We start from the raw sequence: 18,125 nt of genomic DNA, 5'->3' as shown, positions 1-18,125 counted from the left end.
TTGTTTGAACTTAGAATGTATCTACCCTCTAGATAGAAGAGTAGGTGTGGTAGGTATTAGGGAGATGTAAAGCTTAGGTAAGATATGGGCTCTTAAATTTATAATCCAGTTAGAAAGTTCAAATATGCAATTTATAATCAACAATTATACAAAACAAAGTATTGAGTAAGATTTGAGGGTTTTCACACAGAATGATGCCTCTGGAGCAGATGCCATTTGAATTAGGAATACCAACAAGGGACTGCTAGAATTTCAGGCATAAGAGATAACATATGAAAGCAGTATAAAAGTTATACTTGAGGAATTGAGAGAAAACTAACATTGAAAAATACACATACAGAAATAATATTAAATCAAGCCAAAGAACTGGGTTGGTTTTAGATTTAGAAAACATTGAGTACTAGATAGTTTATATCTAATTTAAGAGGCAAGGGAACTCTTTTTCTTTCTTGCTTTTTTGTTGAGGCAATTGGGGTTAAGTGACTTGCCTGGGGTCACAAAGCTAGGAAGTGTTAAATGTCTTGAGTCTAGATTTGAACTCAGGTCCTCCTGACTTCAGGGCTGGTGCTCTATCCACTACGCTACCTAGCTGCCTTCTTTTAAGATTTCTGTGTAAAACAATACTGTATGAGGATGTATTCTGATGGAAGTGGATATCTTCAACAAAGAGAAAGAAGATCTAATTCAGTTCCAATTGATCAGTGATGGACAGAATCGGCTACACCCAGAGAAGGAATACTGGGAAATGAGTGTAAACTGTTTAGATTTTTGTTTTTCTTCCCAGTTTATTTTTACCTTCTGAATCCAATTCTCCCTGTGCAACAAGAGAACTGTTCGGTTCTGCATACATCTATTGTATCTAGGATATACTATAACATATATAAGACTGCCTGCCATCTAGGAGAGAGGGGGTGGAGGGAAGGATGGGAAAAATTGGAACAGAAGTGAGTGCAAGGGATAATGTTGTAAAAAATTACTCATGCATATGTTCTATCAATAAAAGTTATAATTATTTTTTAAAAAATGAAAGGAAGGAAGGGAAAAAAAATCATTTCTGTGTAAAAAAAATAACATGGTCAGAGAGGGACCTAGAAAAAGAAGAAATACATTTTCATCAGACCACTTCTCAGTTAAGAGTCAGGTCCTTTCAGAAAATGAAGTTTTTGTCACAACTAAATTCAGCCCTTATAATCTTTGTCATGGCATATTATATCTGTATATTCTTCATAGTTGAAAATTTTGCTAACTCTTAAAGGAGATGGAAATGCTCATGTTTAATGCATGCTGTTCAGATAGGAGCTTATATAAAGTAAGACAGTTTTTGTTACTAAATATATACATATAATTATATATATTTTTAGTTAATCCAAAATTTTTAGGTGCCATCCAGTTTAGTATTTTCACATGTCATTTAATTGAAGTAAAGAATAAACCTGTCTTTTCTAAACTAGGTTTTTTAATGTAGATTTTCTTTTTGCTCATGAAATTAATGATTTTGCTAATTGAAGACTAAAAAATTGAAGCTTAATTCTAAACTCATAGCCTGCTGAAAAAAAGGCTTTAATGTGATACTTAGAATCATGTATTGGAAAGGAACTTTAATAATAATAATCTAGAACTTCTAAACTAGAAATAATATTAACATACATTCACTTGATCCTCACAACCCTCTGAGATTACAGAGTACACATGTTATTTAGCTCCATTTACAGATTTAAAAAACAGACTTACAAAGACTGTTCCAGACTTAAGTCTCTCAACCCAGGAGCTAATACTGACTCAGAGCTCAATGGCATTTTAGTTCATTTTAGGTTTTTTAAGAACATAATGAACAGATATTGGATAATTTCTGAAGCATCGTGTTTGGACAGTGTAGAAAAGATAAATGCCTGCCCTCAAATTGCTTAATACTGTAACAATAACTTGAACTTGACCCAAAAAAGAAAGTCCCCCATTAAGTCAAAACACAAGAGCCAGTGTGATGAAAAGGGAAAAAGTAGGCTAAAATTTTAGCTCTTAGAGAAATGGAAACTAGCATTTCATCTAAAAAGTCTTATCCTTGAATACAACCCACCACAAATACCATTTGATGAATTACCTCAACCTCTACATTCTACAGAGCACTGTGGTAGGTATTAGGAAGATGCAGCGTTTAGGTAAGAGCTGTGCTCTCGAGTTTATAATCTATGTAGCGAGTAACAAATACATTTGGAATATACAATTATAGGAGGGATGCCTTAGAAAGATAAAAAGGTATTAAATGAATTTTGAGGGGAAACAGGATAATTCCACTGGAGGAATTGTCAAACTGGAGGCTTCTTCTGTCTGAGTCTCAGTTTTCTTACCCCATAAGTAGAAGGTAATGCTTGCTTATAAGGTTGTTGTGAGCAAAGTGCTTTGTGAATCTTACAGCACCACAAATATGGACTATTACCCTATAAATGGGAGTTATAAGTAAGCTAGCTAAAGAAATGACTTTAAGGTGAGGATTAGGTGTTCCCTAAAATAGTGTTCATTTGCTTTTTTGTTTTGTGCATCAACACGTATATTGGCATTCTTTCAGGTGTCCATTTGCGAAAACAGCATTCCTACATCGAACAGGGCAAGAAATGCCGTTACTGTGATGCTGTGTTTCACGAGCGGTATGCCCTCATTCAGCATCAAAAATCCCACAAAAATGAGAAGCGTTTCAAGTGTGACCAATGCGACTATGCATGCAGACAGGTACTCTTTGAGGGGTTCCCAGAAGGGTAAGAAAGCACTTAGTGCCTCTTCTTGCTCCTGTGTACATAATGACCCTATTTATATTATATAGGAGGAGGTAAGGTGAATCAAAATGCAGTCTTTGACCACTTTAAAGAACTGCTTATGCAAATTATGTGGAAACAAATACAGAAGAGGACCAGGGGTAGTGGCGTGGGGAGGGATGTTAAAGAAGTCAAAGGGATAGGAGTTTTGGGTGAGAAAAATGGAAAATTGATGCGTTATGTGACAGGAAAACTTGAGTTATGTCAGGATTTTGTATTCAGATGACAGTGGATGTAGTAAGGAACCTTTGAGTAAGTGTATCCTCAGGAGCTTTTGAGTGAATCAATTTTGAAAACTGAAGAACATACCTAAAAACATCTCCTTTATTTCCTCAACAAATGTTAACTAAGAATGCCCAATGGATGTTGAGACTTAACATCCACTAAAGAGATCCGATAGATACTTTAATTTTGTAGCAAGTATTACTTCTGAGGTCTTTTTCTTAACATTTGCAGGAGCGGCACATGATAATGCACAAACGAACGCATACTGGGGAGAAGCCCTATGCCTGTAGTCACTGCGACAAGACCTTCCGCCAGAAACAGCTTCTGGATATGCATTTCAAGCGCTATCATGACCCTAACTTTGTTCCTGCTGCTTTTGTCTGTTCTAAGTGTGGTAAAACATTTACACGCCGGGTGAGTGCTAAATTGCCTTTTCTAACACATTTTTCTAATAATAAATTCTTCTCTACCTCATATTGGCCTGCCTTTCAGATTAGTTGTATTTATTTAGGATTTGTGTGCTTTCATCCTTAATGTAAAATTCCTAAAGTTCTTTTTATAAATAATTCAAGCCAGAATTTCTACAGCCCTTGAAGGTTTACACCCAACTTTATTTTTAATCAAACTACCTTGTGCAATCAGCACTCCTAAAGTTATCTTCTTACAGATTAAATTTACCCACAGTCAGACATAGCAACTGAGTGTTAGGGCTTCTCCTAGGATGTCTGTTATTTTCTCCTTTTTTATGAAAATAAAGAGATTTTAGTGATTCTTTGCGTGTTTTTTAAAAAGTGTAAAGATTTTTGTGGGCTATTGCATTAATCAAATGCTTGGCTTTTCTTCCTTTTTCTTAGAACACAATGGCAAGACATGCTGATAATTGTACTGGTCTAGATGGTATAGATGGAGAAAATGGAGGTGAAACCAAGAAAGGCAAGCGTGGGAGGAAAAGGAAGATGCGCTCTAAAAAGGAGGAGTCATCCGACAGTGGTAAGAACTTTGCCTGTCCTGTCTTAGCATAGGTCAGGTGCCTCTTGACTACAGTGAATATGTAATACAACTTGGTACTTGCTACTATCAGTTCTGGGGAAGTTCAGGGGTTTGTGGGGTGAGAAGTGTGTACGACTCTTTTTCCAAGAATGTGGCCACTGTTATCTCCTATTACTGGTACCCTTCCTATAACTGCTCACTGTTCTTCATTCTCTATACCAGGAAGGGAAGGGGTTGGACTAGATACTTTAAGGTCCCTTTCAGCACTCCAGTTCTGTGAGATCACATAAGTCTGGAAGCCTAGTGCTTTCATTGGAGTTTGGACCTTGTATCCCCCTCACCATTATAAAACTTTAGCAACATAGAATTAAAATGAATTTGTGTGTTCTGGTACAAATGAGTCTGCCTTGAAATTAGCAAAAACCCAATATGTATAAGCAGAGGGTTATATATACACATACCCCAAAGGATTTTTCAAGTAGTGGAAAGATAATTCATATATTTTTCCACTTTCTCACTCTTCCAACCCCTTCTCCCCCTTCACCCTACAATTTTGCAAGAAGAAAATGCTGAACCAGACCTGGATGACAATGAGGATGAGGAAGAAACTGCCGTTGAAATTGAAGCCGAACCAGAAGTTCAGCCTGTGACTCCAGCCCCGCCGCCAGCCAAAAAGCGAAGAGGGAGGCCACCAGGCAAGGCCAGCCAGCCCAAGCAGACCCAGCGTGAGTTATTACATCTGATTCAGGCAGAAGGGACAGAGACTGGCAGCCATCCTGCTCTAGCAGCAAGTGTCTGGGGCCTGTTTTGCTTTTTAAACCATTCACCATAAAAGGGACACCCCCACTTCTAGACAGCTTTCAATCCCATCCTGCTGTTGTGAAGAACATGTTGTGCTGTTACACAGAGTGGGAATTAAGTTGAGACAAGTCAGATCACGTTGCAACTCTGCACAGGGTCTTTGTCATGAGAGTTGGGCAGCAGGAGAGCTGCATGGTCTTGGCTTTACATGTAGGATGCAAGCTGCAAGGGTATATAGGCTCTAAGTCCATCCTTACAGCTGTTTAGATGACCATTTTCCTTTCTGTGTGTATCCATACAGTCTGTAGAAATAATGATCCATGCAAAATTGACCTAAAGAACCACTTAGCCAGATAAGTTATTAGTCATTGATTTGAAGACGTGGTAGGAATAAATAACTCTTTTGTCTTCTGATACTTCTGAAGGGGAACTACTTTTCCATGTAAAAGTGTGGTCTCAAATGGTTTCAGGGGTAATATCTTGATTTTTGTGAGAGCCCCAGCCTTTTTTTTTTCATGCATAAAAGTATACAGTGGATAGAATTATAGAGGACTTAAAACATACATCACTCAACTCCTTGCCTTTTGATAGCATGAAATCTCCTTTAAGCCACAAGGATCAGTTTTCATGGAAATAGCACAATTTACTTAATACTTAATACTTAAGGTCACTCCTCACCCTCACTTTCCACACATAAAAATGTTCTTCTCTGCAGTCCTATTCACAAATCTGCATTGGAAGGCACCTGAAGGTATTTAGCCTATATGTGGGCCTGTTATCTTAAACCTACTCTACATTGTGATTATGTAGCCTATACTTAAATGTTTCCAATTAAGGGGAGTCTTGTTGCTTATCTAAGCAGCCAGGAAAACAGATTTTCAGTCCTAACTTAGTAGGTGGAATTTTCTTTCAAATAGCTTCAACTTCATTGCCAGCTATGAAACAGTCTTTGATGCCGCTGCAAACTAAGAATTTAATATTCAAGGAAAGTGTTAGTGGGTGATTATCAGTATTTTACTTTCCCTAGTCTTTTCCCCACTCCGAGTGCTTTCTGCCCTCTCTCCCCAACAGTCTTGTATTTAATTATTTTGTATTTCTTTGTGTTTGTTCTTCTGTCAAGACAGCTGTGGCATGGTAAATAGACTGCTGGCCTCAGACCCAGGAGTTTTGGCTTTAGTTCCCACCTTTGACTCAGGCTGGCTTGATGCAGCAGCCTAATCAGGGACCTTGATCTAATGGGATTGGAAACAGCACCACATAAGAATCTATTTGAGTTGAAGGAACTGGGGATATTTAGCTGAGAAAGAAGAGGCTTGGGGAGAAACATAAGACCAAAGGACTCTTTGTTTGGAGGGCTGTCTGCTTGACTTCATCCCTCCTAAAGCATAAAGGGCTGCCACCTGGAGAAGTAAGGGCCCAATCACTGGAGATGTTTATTCAGGATACTGGGTTGAAGAAGAGGCCAGTTGAAATGACTTCTGAAGTCTCATCCCATTCTGTGATTATATTTAACAAGAAAAAAGAAAGGAATATTTTTTTAGGGGATTTTGACATTTTGTTTGTTTGTTTGTTTCTTCCCCTTAGCTACAGCTATCATTCAGGTTGAAGACCAGAACACTGGTGCAATTGAAAACATTATAGTGGAAGTGAAAAAAGAGCCTGATGCAGAAGCAGTAGAAGGTGAAGAAGAAGAGCCTCCATCTGCTGTGGTGGAAGCTCCTAATGGAGATCTCACTCCAGAGATGATTCTGAGCATGATGGACCGGTGATGGAGGAAGGCTCTGCCGACTGAACTGGCCTGGGCTGTGTTTAAACGGCTCAATCTTATTTTTTTTCTTTTTCTTTTGTTTTCTTGGCTTTGGGAAATGCATCATTTTAGACCATTTTACCAAACATACTGGGAACTTAAACTTCAAAGATTATGGTAGAAAATGTGATTTAACTAGAACTTGCTGTTTGATGTTAGCATTGCAGATCATGGAACGTTAGAATACACACTTGAGTCCTTGAGGGGGTTGACGATGAAATTTGAGATCAACATTGCATTGATGGTCCAAGGACCATGTTTACATGTAACCAGTTTTGATAGATGGAAACAGAACATTGAAGCCCTTCACTGAAGCCCTTATGGTAAACCACTCCGGAATTGCCACCAAGGTTTCCCAAAGTTCTACGTCCCCTTCCTAGAAGAGTTTTTAATTGTAAATGCAGACTTGGGAGGGTCCTAGACTTTTAAACCATTTTTATTTTTGCTTTTCCCTGACTCCCTATGGCTTGGAGTTAGCTGCACACCAGTAATATGGCATGCTATGATTGATTTCTGTCCTGAACTCTTTGCTGCTTTCTTAGCAGAGCATCTGTTATGGTCAAGCTTGTAAATACCTGGTTTTGTTTTTGTTTTCGTTTTGTTTTTTTACATTTTAATCTTTTCCATTAATTAAGAGGTTGGAAAGAAGTGCAGTTTAAGAAGCCCAGCATTTTAATTAACTTACAAATTAAGTTACAACAGACTCAATAATATGTAAATGTTGGAAAAAAAATTAATGGATCACAATCACGTAGAAGAAGGTACCCAGACTATTGCTTGCTGAATAATGGGAGTCCACGTGGAACGTTTTTTATTCCGAGCACATGGAACTGGCATTTGAACCTTGTATAATTAACTCTGTTATGATTTCACATCTACATTTTCTTTGCTCCGTTTTATAGCTGTATTTTTGTGTTTTACAAATCCTCTGTTAAGGCAAAAACAGCGGTTTTAAATGGGTCATGGTAGCCCTTGGAAAACCTGGGCCAGGAAATTTTGCTAGGTCAGTAATTTAAATTTTGGATCTTAAAAAGAAACAATAATGTGAAACAAACACAACTTTCAAAAGAAATGATGCTTGTATATGGACTGTCATGTTAAAAATGTAAGCTTTTTATAGAGTCTTGCTGATTTCAAACAAATTTTTCTTCTATGTATCGCTTTTAAGAAAAGCTATGAGTATAGCTATCAGACTCTAGGTTGATGCATTTTTGTACTTCGCTGTACTGTGTGATATTTTTCATTATTTTAGAAGGCCAACATGAGAACTGTAATAAAATATGTAATGGGGGTTTGAAAGCTGGGAAGGTGAATTATACTGCTGTACAGCTAATAAATAATAATGGATTAACATGTGCTCTAGACAGCTAGTTTCGTTTGAGCTGTGTTAAGAACTCAGTTCCTGGCTTGGTAGGGTTTTGTCCTCCCCAGACTTACTTCAAGCTGTTCTCCAGCTGCCACTGGCAAAGCTGCCAGGCTTTTGTTTTCTTCTCTGCCCTCAGATGGCATGCCGTGTTCCTGGGAAGTCAGGGCCTGCTCCAGCATATGGAAAAGAGCCCACAAAACAATTTGGATTTTGAGGGACATGCTGCCTGCCGAATTCCTGTGAAGTTTGCCGGGGAGAAGAATGTGTTCGTGCCCATGAATTGTCTGCAGGTCTGAAATGCTGAGCGCCGAGAAGCATTTCTGTCAGTATTGCCATCGCGGGTCTTGTTCTCTTTGTCGCCAACACCCCCTCTTTGAGGGGAGTCACAAAACTGGCATGAAACAGCCCTGTATATAGTTAAGGAAAGCAGAGGCGGCTACGGGCACTGCCAGGCATTGTGGGCCCGTCTGTTGGGGGGCAGCGACCGCTCCTGTTAGGGGGAAGAGTTGTCCTGTCCCTGGATTAGGCCTTTGCTCCAGCTGGCTCGTCATCTCCCCTTGAGAACTGCAGCCACCTGTCAGTGTCTTTGCCTTTGTCATTATTCTGAATCGGACTTCTGCCTAACGCAACAGGGAGGTTCCTTTTATCTGCTTTTCAAACTTTGATATCCTTGAAAGTCATTGCCAACCAGAGCTCGAGAACACCTCCATTTTTCTTAGCTGTAGGTAGTGTCATTTCTCTTTGACCCCTCCTTGTCTTATGCTTGGCAAAGTACTATGAACTTGAAGGTGGTGGGTCTTCTTTGAGCACACTCTGGTGGGGGAAGTGTCTAGTATTCTTTAATCCCATCAGGCATTTGAGGAGGAGGGAATTAAGAACTTTGGGCACCACTTCCAGTTCCCTTCCGGGGACCCGTTGTCGCTCTGTTGTGTTTTCTGTATTGTGTGGTGGTTAACATTTCCCAAGCGCCCACAATGTACCCTGATCTGTACAGAACATGGGGAAAGACAGTTTCTGCTTTTAAAAAGCTCACATCACTTCTTCCTCCCACTGAGTCTCTTTTATTTTTCCATGGATGTTCTTGTCATTTTTAGAAGTTTAATCCTGTGCTTCAAACTTGTAGTTCCTTGCTAATCTTGATCTCAGCATCCTTTTCTGTATCATCCCTCAGTCCCTAAATGTGGTCCTTGCTGCAAAGATTCATTAAGAGCCAGGTTGTCTGAATTGCTTAGCCATATTCCTCCTTTGTCTATGGTTTTCATATCACATAAGAGTCAAGAGGCCTTAACTTGAAGAAACAGCCACATCTAGACTCGAAGAAGTGGGTGTCGGGAATTGTCAGGTAGGATTCCAGTCCAGATTCATCCTCTTGTTTAGCATCCAAGCTTCACCACTTGAGGTTCTGCTCATTACTGGGATTGGCCCCGTTCATGCTTTATCAGCCTTTCTGTTCTGTCTCTTGTGGGCATGGTGATAAATTCTTTGTATCTTTTTTCTTTTTTTTAAATTTCTTCATGGAAGTTAAGATTAACTCCACATAAATCATTTGTTATCCCTGGACATAAGTGCTTTCCCCTTAAAAGCTTTTGTGACTTGGCTTTCAGTTTAAGCACAAAAGCACCTAAATATGGGACTTGTTTACCTTCAAGTTTCATTATTGAGATGAGTTCTTTCTGATTTGGAGTATTTTATTGGTCATATTAGGCTAGGTACCACAGAAACCATTTTCTGTTCTTAGAAAAGCCGGGGGATCTTCATTAACACTTCATTCTTAAATCTGGTGGTGACCCACCTTAGCCATTTTGTAAGAGTAGCATAAATCTCAAGTTAAATAGGATCACCATCTGTGGAGGGCAGAAAAGACTAATCCTGGAACTTAGGTCTTAACTTCAGGTCCGGTATTCTTTCCACTATATATACCAGCTTCATAGAATATGTTTTCTTGTGTTCAAAATGACTAGCCCCCTTTCTTGGCCTTGACTACTAGAAAAAAATTGAAGAACTTCCTTTGTTGAATTTTGGGGCTCTGTTACCTAGGGAGAGTCTTCTTAACAAGTTTCTATCCCATTAGCTGAGTTCTTGTATCTTTTAAGACAATGGTTGTACAATACTTTTGACCTTATTTCTGGTAACAATCAGTTTCTTTTTATGTGACTCACAAGGTTGACTTTTGTTTTATAACTAGGTAAGTGATTTATTTACAGAGACTCCTGGACTTGGTCGGATCCCCACTTTGACCCAAACTATCAGAATACTTCTATTTTGCTAGCCTGGTCTACTATGGTCTCTCTCTTTTCTTCAGCTGATGCTGTATTTTGTTACAGCCGTGAAGTTTATTCTGCTCCAGTTCTTGGAGCTACCCCCAGCAGTTTTGTAGGAATTCCACTTTTATATGGGTCTTTTACCCATATCCACTTGAACTGTGTTTCCATGATGAATGCTCCAGTACTGATGGAATGATGTGTGATGGGGAGAGTCTTGGTTTAGAGGCTGTATCATGGGAGGTGATTGGTATCTGGTCTTCATTCACAAAAACTTTAAGTCCTACCCTTTCTTCCTCACTGGGGCCACCAGCAATATCTGTTTGGGGGAGGAGGTGAAACTGAACTTCCTCCATCATTAAACTATGGCTCTTCTAACTCAATTTCATGCCTTCTTTTGTCAATTGTAGGTGCCAAGTAGACTCTGACCTGTTTGAAAAATCATACAAAAGATACAAAATAATATATAATTTTCATCTTCCCCATCCCAACTTTGCTATTTTCTCTTAAGTTCTTCCATTAACAAATATATTAAACTTGTTCATCTTTATTTTCAGCAAAAAGGTTCCTTCACATTTTTCTACTGCTTCAACTCAAAGAAAAGAAATATGGAAGAAAAAAATTGCATCAGTTCTTAACTTCTACAGCATCCAGTAAATGGCCAACCAGCCTTAGCCCGAGTACTTCAGTGAATAGGAACTCAAGACAGCCACTGCTGGACCAATCAGATTGTTAGAAAATGTATTTCTTGTGGTGAACTAAGAATTCTTCGTTTTCATATAACTTGCCCCCAACTCATTTGGCTCTCTCTCCCCTCCCCACCCAACTAATCCACAAGGAGTGTGCTCTTAGAAGTGCAACCTAGACTTCTAATAGGGAATGGTTTTTTTTCTCTCCTGAAAACTTGTTTTCTCTGGGCTTATTTACTGTTCTCATGCGCTCTTTAGAGACGGAAAATTTTTCTGGACTTTAGATCACCATATTTACCAAGGAGGAAGTTAAGGGTACAGCTTGGCCATTACAGGAGTAGTGCCCAGGACTCGTTCTTATATCTACAGTATACTGCAATAGAAAGTACATTGCTATCTGTGATGTAGGGCAAGAATGATTGTATTTGCAATTGAAAAATCAGAAGGACACAGGGAAAAGATTGATGTAGAATCAGCAAGAGACGATCAGTTTCTAAATATTACCTGATGGAAGCAACTCTTAAGCAGCCTTGGTTGGTAGGCACCTCTCCTAATTTACCAAATTTGGTAAATTAGATGCTAAAATTTTTGCCCTCTGCTGAAGTATTTTCTTGGCTATTTATTTCCCTCACCTGGAGGCTTATGATCTCTGTTAATAAACTTTTAACTACTCTATTTGAGTAATTAATGAAATGTTTCCTCCCCCAACCACTTGTGAGCAGCTAGGTGGCACAGTGGGTAGAGTGCTAGGCCGGGAGTTGGACCAACTCATCTTCCTAAGTTCCAACCCAACTTCAGACAACATACTGTGTGATCCTGGGCAAGTCACTTTAATGCTGTTTGCCTCAGTTTCCTCATCTGTAAAAACAAGCTGGAGAAGGAAATAGCAAACCACTTTAATATTTCTGCCAAGAAAACCTAAGATTGGATCACAGAAAGACAAGTGAACAACAACTCAAACCACTTTTTAGACATCCTGAGGTGTTTTTGCCATTTTGCAGATAAAAACTGAGGCTTAGTCATTTTTACTTGCCTCTGATCATGCAACTAAGAATTCATTTTGGACTCTATAGGTAAGCATCTTGTCTTCACATTAGAGATGTTTGCATTTTAGCTCCTGCCTTGATCATCTAATGCTCTCTCCCTGCTTTGAGAAATTTTCATTTCTAGCCCAATAGTGTCTCCATTAACCTATGCTCTTATCCACCAAGCCTCAAATAAAATCTTAAAAATTCTCTTTGTGTTACTACTATGCTACTGAAAAAATCTTTTACCACTACCATCAATCTCACCTTCATGACAACTAATCTATATTCTGCCTGTTTACTTGTTCAAGTCATTGAACCGTTTTCACCTCAGTGCTTGTGCATTCAGGCTATGGCTTCGGGTTTCTTTGTCCTGTCTTTATGTCCATCCAGTTTGGGGTGTTCTCCAATGCCCTGATTAATTCTTCCTTCCGCCCCTCTTCCTGTAGTGATCTTTGCCATTTGGCAAGTTGGCCTTTGGTGTATATGATGAATATAAATGTAGTTGAGTACTGAACTTGTCTTCTAAAAACAGGTCCAGAGCACACTTCCCCCACTGGGTTATCAGTGAGCTGGCCAAGGGCACACCGCTGCTGCTCAGAAAATACCGAATGACAGAGGGCCTTAGAGCAGAGGAGAACCTTCTGACCCAATCCTGTAGTTAGAGCAACCAGTATGTTTTGAGGCCAGAAATGCTAGTCCCACTGGACTTCCCCAAGTTCCATAATTTCAAAATCAGTTAAGGTATTTCTGGTTGAAGTGGAGAAGTTCTGCAAAGGGTAGCATGAAAGCACAGTCGTCCATTAATTTTATGACTGACTCACAATCCAATTCTTACCTGTTAGAGAGCAAGGCAGGCCCTGGAGGTCTGAGGCACAGTAATGGTAAGTGTTGATTGAGAGAAAGCTGTGGTAGGCCCAGGATTGATTAGTTATTATCTAGAGAGGATGGGAAATGAGCGACTGGTATTGAAGAAAATCAGGGTCTTCTTCCTTTACCTAAACCTGTCCCTGGCAGCCTAAGATCATTCAATCTTGACATAATCTGGTATTTTTGTGTTATGCTCTCCTCTTTTAAAGTATTTCTTTGCTCAGAGGTCAAGCCAACAGTTATTCTCTGATCTTGCCTGTAACTGGTCAGTTGTTCTGGGCCAAGTCCAACACTAAGTACTTTTGACCCCAGACTGAGGATACTTGGGGAAACAGGTGAACCTCATCTCCCTTCAAGCAAGGTAAAAAATTGTATGTTGCATCCCAATCTTCCAGGGCTCGGGGTAGACTAGGCTTTCCCTCACTGAATTTGCAATTGACTGAAGTGCTGGTCTGATCATATCACTGCCCTACTCTGGAGATTTCCATTACTAATATCAAATGAAGTCCTTCACAAGCTGTCATACAACCCCTGCCTAATCACATGTGTGTACTATAGTCCTCCCCCCCATGCCCAGAATGCATTCCTGTCTTATTCCTTTTCTCCTTCCCTGTTCAGCTCAAATGCCGCTGAGGAATCCTTTGCAGATTATCCCCAGTTTAGTGCCTTTCCACCCAAAAGTGTCATGTATATATTCTGTTTATATCTTTATGTGTACTTACTATTTTGCCCCAATGGGATGTAAATTCTTTGTGGGCAGGGATTTCAGTCTTGGTTGATCCAGTGGCTACTAGAGCACTTTTCACATAGTTGTGACTCAAATGCTGTCTTGCAAGCTGCTGTTTTGAGGGAGGGAAATAACTACCAAGATCCAGGCTCCCATAATGAAGCCATTTCTGTTGTAGAAGAGGGAGTGATTGGGAATGTCTTGGATTCCCCGTCTTCCCTGTATTTCTTCTGCTTTCTCACCCCCATATCTAAGTTGTTGCCACGGACTTCATTCTCTGCATACACTTCCTCATCCCTTCACACCTGCACGAGTGCCAAAGCTGGTGTGGCTTTGGTGACTGCCCCAAGTCTCACCCCAGTCCAGTCCAACTTCCATTCAGCCACTGAAGTGATTTTTTCCTAAAACTCTGGTCCAAACATGTCACCACCACCCCCCGCTTCCACTTAAAACTCCTCTAGGATTGAATACAAATTGTGCTTGGCATTCAAAGCCATCTGACCTTTGCAGTTGTCTTCCATCTTATTACCATCATGTACTCTGATGCAGGGACACCCTCCTGGCAGTTCCACAAACGACATCCCCTCTCTCATTTCCAGGCATTTTCCCCAGCTCTTTTCCAAAGCCTGGAATGTTCTCCCTCCTTAAATCCACCTACTGCCTTCTCTAGCTTCCTTAAGTCCCAATTGCAAAAATCTCATCTTTTCTAGGAAGCCTTTCCCCATCCTCTTAATTCTAGTGCCTTCCCTTTGCTAATGATTTCCTTTTTATCCTGTATATAGCTTGTTTGTATATATTTGTTTGCATTTTGTCTCTCCCAATTACAAGAAATCTTCCCCCATTAGATTGTGAGCTCCTTGTGAACAGGGACTGTTTTTTGCCTCATTTTGTATCCCTAGTGCTTAGCACTCCATCTGGCACTTAGTAGGTGCTTAATAAATGTTTATTGATTGATTGTTTGGAAAAGATTTCATATGAATGGGCATTGAAGGAAAGAAGGAAGGAAAGAAAGGATTTCTACAGATGGAGGTGGCAAGAGGCCATTCTACCTATGGCTAAGCTAAATAGAACTGTTTGTCAGGAATTCAATCCTTACAAACATTTAAGTGCTAAACCAGACAGAAATATTCATGGAAAAAGGTAGCCCTGTCCCTAATGAGCACAACTGAGAAGTGATATGTATGAATGTATGTATAATGCTTTACAAAATGTATCAATCCTCTCATTTAAGCCTCAATACACTGAGGTCGGGCCTACACTGGTATGTGAATTAGGACAAAGTAAAACCATTAAATTTATGATCTATAATAAATCTTGCAGATTTTACATCTTAAAAAATAATATCAATATGTCCTTTTGATCCATTCATTTGTTTTACACTATTTGGTATTAAGTTCATAAGATTTTGATTCTTTATAAGGAAACTACATTTGCCGTGTTGGATATTATGTATCTTTGAATAGTCTTTTTTTTTTTTTTTTTTTTTGTACAAATCTAGCTTTGATCATAGCCCTTAAGTTTTTAATGGGATTTAAATCAGTTGGGTTTTCAAGTCATTGAAGCATGTTTAGCTCCATGTTTTGGAAAATTTTCTTAATATTTGGTGACATTTTAGCATGGTACGAGAACATGTTGCAATATTCCATCTTCGTTTGGGAATTTCTGTAATTCCAGAACAATTTTATGTCTCAGTATAGTAGTTGTTAGATTTTATTATTCCCTCAATGGAGATAAGACTTCTAGGCTTTTTGGAAGTTTAAAAAACAAACAAAAAACCCACAGCATTTTTTTTTGGAAGGTAGATATTTTACAGTTTTACTTCCCTGGCTTTCCTTAAGGCCTTAGCTATAATTCAGCATACATCCCCCCAACATGCACTCCTGAGTACTTTTCAGATGTGACTATTTTTGCAAAAGGTCTCATCTAATTCAGTTTTCTGGATACATATGTATGTATATATGTTGTTTATATATACATATATCTGTATTTTTATCTTGTTTGTATATTTTGCATGTTGTCTCCCCATAATTAGATTGTGAACTTCTTGATGGCAGGGACTGTTTTTGCCTTTATATCCCTAGTGCTTTAGCACAGTGCCTGTCACATAATAGGCACTTAATAAATGCTTATTGATTCTTAGATGCCCCAGGATTAATTCTGTTGTTTTTGGTATAGTTTTGAAAAGTTTAAAATTACCTTTTCCCAATCTTTAATAATCCAGTCTTTGTATTGTCTTGCTCATGACAAGTATTTTTTTCTGATGGGTTAGGTTTTTTTTTAATGGGTTTTCTCATTTTTCCATCAATTTAAGCTTATGTTGCAGCAGCAAGGGAATCAGTAACAATCCCACCAGCTGCCAGATTCCTCTGAAGGTTTGTGCTCGCTTCCTAAGCGACTTTGGACTACTTTGAAGCAATATAGCTTGTCAGTTTGGGGCACGGGGTTAGGTTTGGTTTTTCTGTCTTAGAACGTATTTTCTTTTATATTTTGATACACTTGTTCTAATCAACAGTAGGCTGGAATCATCCTTAAAACTCTTGACTTTTGCAGCAGCTGGATGGCACAGTGGATAGAACACTGGCTCTGGAGTCAGGAGGACCTCAGTTCAAATCCAACCTCAGACAATTAACATTTCCTAGATGTATGATATAGAGCAAGTCATTTAACCCCAATTGCCTTGCCAAAAGCAACTCTTGACTTTGTTCCAGCTAGTTAATTCCAGTTGACCTTTGCTGCATGTCTTTGACCAGGTCAGAGATTTAGCAGCTTATTATTCTTGCCCTTTTTGTAAATTTACCAATGTTGAAATCTTCCTAGATGGATCAAGTTGAGTTAATTTTAGCAATAAAACTTCATAATTTCAACAGAGAAAAAAAAAACCTTTGCCACATCTATATTCATTGAAATGTCTTTAACATCCATAAAAAGTATGTTCTTTAAAAGCTATGACTCTTGCTTGTTTCTTTGCAGTAAAGTCCATTTTTTAAAGTCAAAGAATTTTAAAAGCAGCAAAAGAAAGCAATGAAGGCTATGTAAAGCTATTCCAGCATCAACTGATAACTCAGGAAAGGTGGGAAAACCAGATTAATCCAGTTTCTTCTGGTCAAGGTCAGAGCTCATCCTAAGTATCCTCATTAATGGGAAAATTGGCAAAATGACTTGCCCAGTTTCCAACTAGTCAAAGGCAGAGTTAACCTCAAGTTTTTTCTAATTCCAAGTCTAACACTTCTACTACAACGTATAGCAATCTTTAGAGTTAGGAGATATTCGGACTCAAGACTGACTATGACAAGGGTCAAGGAGAGACTCCAGACTCGATAAAAAAAATTGAGGGACAAGAGAATAGGGGAGATCAGCTAGCAGCTCAACTGAATACAGAAGATTTTAGGAGGCAAAGATGAATTTGTTTTCTAACTATGAGGGGCAGACCTGTATGTATGGGGTGGGGTCATGAGCAAGGAAGTCAAGTAGAATGTCAGAATGGAAATAGTGATTATATGTGAGGCATAGTACGTAGAAAGTCAGGCAACTGGAGTCAAAAAGACCCCACTTTAAATCCAGCCTCGGATACTAATTATGCGATCCTGAGCAAGTCATTTAATCTCTATCTGCCTCATTTTCCCCAATTGTAAAATGTAGATAATAACAGCATCTGCCTTGCAAAATTGTTGTGAAGATTAAATGAAATATTTGTGCAAAGCACTTGTAGAAAGTGCCTGGCTCATAGTAGGTGCTCTATAAATGCGGAACCCCTTTCTTTCCCCAAGACACTAGAGATACAAAAATTAAATAGTCCTTCAAGGAGTTTATGATGTGTAAAATGAAACCAGAAAATTGGTGGGAATGAGGAGAGAAGAGAATTGATTAGAACTAATCACAGAAGAACTTCAAGTCCTAGACCAAGGAGTTTGTCTTTCATCCTTAAAAGCAATAGGTAGTTTTAGAGCAAGGACATTGACATGGGCAGATATGTACCTTAGAAAAATTATTTTCGGCAACAGGATAAAGATTTAAACTGAAGTAGGGAGAGACTGAATACAGGAAAAGAAGCCTGAAGCTATCTCAGTAGTTCCACGGAACTACTCCAGGAAATTAATCCCTGATTAATTTCAGGGACGGATTGAAAGATAAACTATTGAAAAGGGAGCAGTGTAAGAAAAGGTTGAAAAGGTAAATAACCAAATCTTAGAGAGCCTTGAATGCCAGGATCATGAGCTTTTATTTATGTAGTAGGCAATGGGCTCTCTCTCTCTCTCTCTCTCTCTCTCACACACACACACACACACAAACTCTCTCATCACTCTCTGTTTCACAGAAAGGGAATCCTTCATCCTCTCCCTTTCCTTATCTGCAGTAAGAGTCCTATGCATTGACCCAAGGAGGCTTTTTGGAGGCTGGAACCAGGTTGATCAATGAGTGGACAGCACCCTCTGGTGTTCTCAATGAAAACTACAGCTCTGGGGAGGCAAAGGGCTGTTGAGGAAGCAGGGTAATGTTTTAGGACTACCCCTCTGCCCCTTCATATTCTCAAGAAGAGAACCACAAGGTCTCCTGAAG

At 39.2% G+C, this 18,125-nt stretch overlaps 1 protein-coding gene across 3 annotated transcripts in view; it reads left to right on the top strand.

The window, feature by feature from the left end:
• CTCF (CCCTC-binding factor) overlaps nucleotides 1–7,992 on the top strand; it is a 42,261-nt gene extending 34,269 nt beyond the window's left edge. For 2 of the 3 annotated variants that reach the window (XM_051975010.1, XM_051975009.1), the window contains 5 exons: nucleotides 2,564–2,724; nucleotides 3,264–3,446; nucleotides 3,887–4,022; nucleotides 4,583–4,747; nucleotides 6,408–7,992. In XM_051975010.1, coding sequence (XP_051830970.1) covers nucleotides 2,564–2,724; nucleotides 3,264–3,446; nucleotides 3,887–4,022; nucleotides 4,583–4,747; nucleotides 6,408–6,592 — 830 coding nt within the window. In that variant the 3' untranslated portion in view covers nucleotides 6,593–7,992. The remainder of the gene's footprint in view (nucleotides 1–2,563; nucleotides 2,725–3,263; nucleotides 3,447–3,886; nucleotides 4,023–4,582; nucleotides 4,748–6,407) is intronic. The other variant, XM_051975011.1, reaches the window with a different exon arrangement.
• Nucleotides 7,993–18,125: the final 10,133 nt, after the last annotated feature.

This window comes from Antechinus flavipes, chromosome 2, assembly GCF_016432865.1.
Source record: "Antechinus flavipes isolate AdamAnt ecotype Samford, QLD, Australia chromosome 2, AdamAnt_v2, whole genome shotgun sequence".
Classification (NCBI taxonomy): Eukaryota; Metazoa; Chordata; class Mammalia; order Dasyuromorphia; family Dasyuridae; genus Antechinus; species Antechinus flavipes.
The sequence above is the reverse complement of the archived record's forward strand: the minus strand, read 5'-3'. Positions and strand labels throughout refer to the sequence as shown.